General features: G+C 32.9%; 1 protein-coding gene across 1 annotated transcript; it reads left to right on the forward strand.

Annotated features, from left to right (window-relative positions):
• The first annotated feature begins 413 nt into the window (after window positions 1-413).
• On the forward strand, window positions 414-2,277 carry LOC120075102. Its single transcript, XM_039028274.1, has 3 exons — window positions 414-1,431; window positions 1,567-1,644; window positions 1,796-2,277. The coding sequence occupies exons 1-3, from the start codon at window positions 694-696 to the stop codon at window positions 1,808-1,810; spliced, it is 831 nt and encodes a 276-aa protein (XP_038884202.1). The 5' UTR covers window positions 414-693; the 3' UTR covers window positions 1,811-2,277.
• The last annotated feature ends 3,920 nt before the right edge of the window (window positions 2,278-6,197 follow it).

Raw genomic sequence — 6,197 nt, forward strand, 5'->3', positions numbered from 1 at the left:
TAGATGTCTATTTAATGTCTATTACTGTCTATTACTGTCTATCGGTGATAGATAATGATATTTTGTTATATTTAAAAATATTTAAGTAGTTTTGTCATTTAGAACAATTAAGAACCTAATTTAAAATCCGTTTATAATCTTTATTTAAAAACATTTAGACTATCTACATATTTTTAAAATTTTGAGAACTAGAAAGATTTATTTTGAAAATTCATAAATCCGACGCACATATTCTTCAAAATTGGCGACTAAAAATGTAATTTTTCTAACAATATGTGTATAATAAAGTAACTATAAATTTAGGGCGAAACTTATACTTTAATCTTAGAAGATGATTAAAATAGAAGACAAACTGAGAATATGAATAGACGGAATTACCCCTATGTCCGAACGTTAAAACCATCCGCTCCGTTTTTTTCTCTCTCTCTCAACCGGTATAAACTTGGTGTTTTTATTTTCCGGCCATATTCTGTGAGAGCGACCAAAGAAAGCAGCGACGGAAAACAGCCCTTAACCACTCTCTCTCTCTCCCAAAGCTCCGATACTTCTCTCTCTTCCTCTCAAATTTCCCCTAAAAATTCCTACAGTCCTCTGAAAATCCGGCAACTCCATCTGCAATCGGCGGTTTGGAATCTCCGGTAAATGGTGTGTGCGTAGGCCTCTTGAGACGAAGAACGGAACTGGTCGATAAGAATGCGGTCTGAGAGATCGAAGTCTCTTCACAATTTCATGTTGCCGTGTTTGAAGTGGGGGAGTCAGAAGCACTTGAGGTGCATGAAGGTGAATTCTAATGGCTTACAGGTCTCCAGCGTTAATCGTCAATCTCACTCCTCGAGATCGGAGGAGTCTACCGAGAGTAGGAGCCGAGAATCAGGGTTGGAGATGCGGATGTTCTTGAAGGATTTGGAGATGAGACCGAAGGTTTTGAAATCGAGAATCAAGAAAACTGACGACGACGGGATCGAGGCGGTCAGAGAGAAGCTTATGTTTGATCTGAAGACGGCGGCCGATAAAATGAAAGAGGCGATTTTAAGTAAGGAGGCGGCGGTTGCTGGAGAAGAGGCGGAGGGGAAGAAGAACGATTCTGCCGGAATGGAAGAGACGCCGGCGGCTGTTGCGTTATCGATAGCGGAGGCGAGACCTTGGAATCTAAGGACGAGGAGAGCCGCTTGTAAGGCTCCTAATGTTGACGGTGGCGGAAGTAAGAATTTGAAGATTGAAGAGAAGAAATCGAATTCCGATTCCCCATTGCGAAGCGACGGTGGTGCCAAGTCGCCAAGGCTGAAAATTGGGCCGGAGAAGAAGAAGAAGGTGAAATTGGTAGTGCCGCTATCGAAGAGAGAGATCGATGAAGATTTCATGGAAATGGTGGGACTCAGACCACCGAGGCGGCCCAAGAAGAGGACCAGAATCGTACAAAAGCAATTAGATGTAAGTTCGCTCAAATTGCCCTTATTCTTAGTTAAGTTTCGAGCAGTTTTCAAATTCGAGTTCTCTAATCTGCTTGTAGATTTCATTTTTGTTGAGAAATTTGAGAATCGACGTTTAATCTGAACTATTTTACAGACGCTCTTTCCTGGGTTATGGCTATCGGAGATCACAGCTGATTTGTATAAGGTCCCTGAGTTACCTGAAAACGGCAAGGTAAATGGGGTTTCGCTCTGTTGATAAAGATCCTTTTCTAATGTTTATTTCTGAAGAAAACTAGTGGTTCTATTTAACTAGTTGATTGAGGTTAAAATTCTTTGTGGATTCTGATATTGTTGATTGTTCTTCAATTTCTGTTGTCCCACAGGTAACGAAGGCTTAAAGTTCTACTTCTTTGTGAAGATTCAAAGACTTTTTTCTCATTCATCTGCTGACTCCAGAGTAATTCATGCGGTTGATTGGTGATCATGCTCTGTGCCTTGGGAGTTTGGTATCAACCACTGTTGAATCTCACCCAATAACTTGCGGTGTATGGTCTTCCTATACTTTCAAATGCTAATTTTTGTTCATAAATTAATTTGATTTCACTTTTGCTAGTCGTGGAATAATTCACAAAGAATAGGATTGGTGGAATTTGGAATTGGATAAAAGGACATTTTCTTCAATGATCTTGAGTGATATGATGTCTATGGAAAGCCCTGGTCAAGAAATGATTGTGTAGCATACTGTTACCATGTGAGAATATCAGAAAGTTGTGCTTGAATATTGATGCACATTCATGTAGTTACTTACAGAATAGATTCAATCAATTTCTATTAGAAATATCACAATTGTTGTGTTAACAGATCATTTCTTGTTTTCATTGAACTCTTTGTTTCAGTTGAATGCCTTCTTTAAGCTGTAGGAAATATCTTTCTTGCACAACCATAGTTTGAAGATGTAGTATGTTATGTCCTTACACTTGGAGAACTTCTGAAATAGAGCTTAAACCTCAACTTTGTTTCAGATTAATGGTTTCCCATTTCTTCAATCTCACCTCTGTCTGCTATTCTTCGAACGTAAGAGCTAGTGAGATTTCCTTGACGAGTCGCGCCACCGTAGGTGAGTCAACCTACACAGATTAGTGTCATTTCTTAAACTGCAGCAACATGACGTCGAATTAAACTTCCTCCAAGTTCTTTTAACCATGAAACCAAAGGACTTAAAATGAACCCCCAATCCGCCCTTATGCTGAGCCCTTTCCACATCAGTGAACTCAAAAAAGTAGTAGGGAAGAATCCCTGAAGCGAACATTGGTTAGTCGAAGCTGTAGTAGTGTAGCAACACCCCTCTCGGGTAACAAAGACCCCTCCGATTCGACACGATCCCAATTTGAATTACCCTGCTAGTTGTGGTCTGATGCATCTTTTTCTGCTGTTTCTAGCATACACCAATAATGTAAATATGTTGTTCTGTTTCCTGTTTGCAGTCAATGGAGACTCATTCATCAAAATGGCTCTGAAAACAATCCATGGGATAGATAGAGCAATCTTCACTTCAAATTGGGTCTCTAATTTAACTTGTTTTTAACCAAAATTTGTTGTCTTGGTTGTGTTTTTGAAAGTCTTCGTTTGACCATTTCTTGTGGTGTTTACTTAGAAAAAGGCCATAGGAGGAAACTTTTGAGACTTCGTCCCCGGCTAGCCTGACCTGTTTTAGTTTTAGCCGTGGGAGGACTTTTCCTTTTCATTAGACAAATTAAAAAAGATTAAAGAGAGAGAGAAAATGAGGTATAATTTGTTGGGATTGAGAAATGAAATGATTTGATGTTTGTTATCTCAATTGGCCTCCTTTTCAAGGTAAAAATGAATAAGGTAACAACTAAGATTAAAAAAGTCATATGAAGGGCAAAATACACTATTTTTTACGCGGGTTTCTATTTTAAATATTTTACCCTGTTTCCTCATTTTTTTTCTATCTGTCTTCCTGGATGGGTTATGTTTAGTTCTTATAATTTGGGTTTAGTTTTTTTTCATTTGATTCCTATATTTTTAACTATATTTAAAAGAAAGAGAGTTGCAAATATAGCAATTAAATCTAAAATATTATCAAATATAGAGTTGCAAATATGGTAAAAAAATTAGAAAGTTTATCACTATCTATTAGTGGTAGATCATATCGCTAATAAAACTCTATCAGTGATAGACTTTACTATATTTGCAATTTTTTAAAAATGTTGTTATACACATGGTTATTATACCTAAAAATACTACCCATTGCAATTTTTCCAAAAAGAATTCTATTTTGGTCATTATAGTTTGTGAATAGAGTTTAGTAGTTGATATCAAACCTCACAAATCGTTTATTATAAGTCATGACTAATTTCTTTTAGAAAAAAGAAAGCCACGACTATATATATAATATATATATATATATAGTTTAACATCATAGGAGTAGGGATTCAAACCTCTTTTATATGAGGATAAATGTTGTAGGTTGAAACTAACACATTTTCTAATTGTAGTTAAATCCAATCACGTTAATAAATCGCGATGGTATATATAGTGTCATCGTATCATCATATTTTAGGAAGAACATAATCAATATGTAAGAATAGTTTCATTTTTTAAAAATAAATTGAACATTATTTGTATAGTTACCAAAACAACAAATTTCAATGTCAAAGTAAGTATAGCATAATTGACATACAAATATGTTAATGAACAAAAGTCTGTAGTTAGAATCCCTTTGTCCTTATTTTACTAAGAAAAACAACTAATACCGTTGTCAAATTTATTTTATCTTTGTTTTTAATACAATTGTATAAATTAAAGAAAATCATCCAATGACATAATTTGTAATGATCCAAATTCTTTAAAAATTAAAAGGGGAAAAATCTCTCATTCTTTGCCCAATATTGTATCTACTTCCGTTACAAATTAATTTAATGAAGTTGCTGTCATGCGACTTTTCTTGTAGTTTATTTATTAGCATGTGTGTCGGAATACAATATTGAGCAATAAATATATAGAAAATTATCCCAATTTAATTTTTATAATATGTGATATGCACAAGAAAATTCCTCTATATATTTGTAAAAATTGGCTCAATTTCCCCCTTTGGTACTCTTTTGAAGAACCTCAAGTGAAATTTGGACTCTAGAACTTCCCTCTTCTTTTCTATTTTAAATTAGTTTAAGTTGATGACATGAGGAATTCCACCAAAAAAAAAAAAAAAAATTGTTGGAAATTAAAGAAGATTTTGAAAAGGGTTGTAGTGAATCCTAATCAAACTATCAATCAAGTGGTTATGAATCAAATAAAGAAGAAAAAGAAGAGCAAATTTTTGGTGGTTTTGTCTAAAATACATGATTAGCTTCAAATTGGTCAAAAATTGGAAGAAAAAGTTGCCCAAACTTTTCAATGATGTTTTGCTCCATTCTACAATAAATTTATCATCACTTTGCATTTGAAAAAAATATAGATTACATTATAAATTAAGGGAGGAGAATCTTACAATTTTTTTTTTTTTTTTTTTTTTTTTAAAAAAAGTCTTTGTTTTTATTTTGTTTGTTTTTCTTATATTTATGAATGTCCCAGCTAACTTATGCGTACCTCGACCAATCTCATGGGACAATCCATCTAATCCTAAAACATTTGGGTGTAAAACAAAAGGTCTTTGTTGTCTAACTATTTAGTTTCTTAACTTTGGTTGATAAAAATGTAGTCCTCATACTTCTAACTTTTTTAATAATTTAGTCTTTAAATTTTAATAAGCAACAATTTAATCCCTTAGTTTTGAAATTTTTAACAATTTAGTCCATATCATGAAAAATCTTATCAAAATTAAGTATAAACTTTTATTACGCAACTTCTTAGTCTTTTTAATTTATAAGTAAATTTTATTTTTCGTTCATTTTATCGATCATATAAGAAATTTCATTAAATCTATAATAATATTTTTCACAATAAGTCTAAATCATTACAAGTTATCAACTACATGATTAAATTGTTGTTTATTAAAATTCGAGGATTAAATTTTACAAATTTGAAAGTACATTGACTAAATTATTACTTTCATAAAAGTTAGGCCACATTTGCTAACTATTTATTTATTATTTTTTTTTTTTTTTTAGAAAAGCATATTTCTTCTCATTTTCTTACAATGGTTTTCATCTTTCTTAATTACAAGAGTTGACTAAATTATTACTTTCATAAAAGTTAGGCCACATTTGCTAACTATTTATTTATTATTTTTTTTTTTTTTTAGATTAAGCATATTTCTTCTCATTTTCTTACAATGGTTTTCATCTTTCTTAATTACAAGAGTTGATTTTTTTTTTTAAACCTAAGACAAAGAGGTAGAAGGATTAGTAGGTGCACTAAGACATCTCAACTAAGTTGTCACCTCCTTAGCACCCTCATCTGTCCAGGTCCAAAAAGAGTTGAAATCTTAGCCAAATTCCAAAGACAAAACCAAGTTTTTAAAAAATTACTTTTTTTAGTTTTAAAATTTTGACTTGATTTTTTAAAATATAGGTAAAAAATAGATTACAAAGCAAGAAATTTAAAGGTAGAAAGAGTATTTATAGGCTTAATTTTAGAAAACTAAACTAAAAACTAAGGCCTCGTTTGGTAACTATTTAATTTTTTGTTTTTTGTTTTTGAAAATTAAGTCTATTTTCTCTAGTGATAGCAAAAAAACCTACGGAGCGGGGTCTTCGCGATCGGGTTAAGGAATCCCCAATTTGATCGAGGATAGGGGTCAAACCGGGACTCTTTTTGGGTCCT

This window comes from Benincasa hispida, chromosome 4, assembly GCF_009727055.1.
Source record: "Benincasa hispida cultivar B227 chromosome 4, ASM972705v1, whole genome shotgun sequence".
Taxonomy (NCBI): Eukaryota; Viridiplantae; Streptophyta; class Magnoliopsida; order Cucurbitales; family Cucurbitaceae; genus Benincasa; species Benincasa hispida.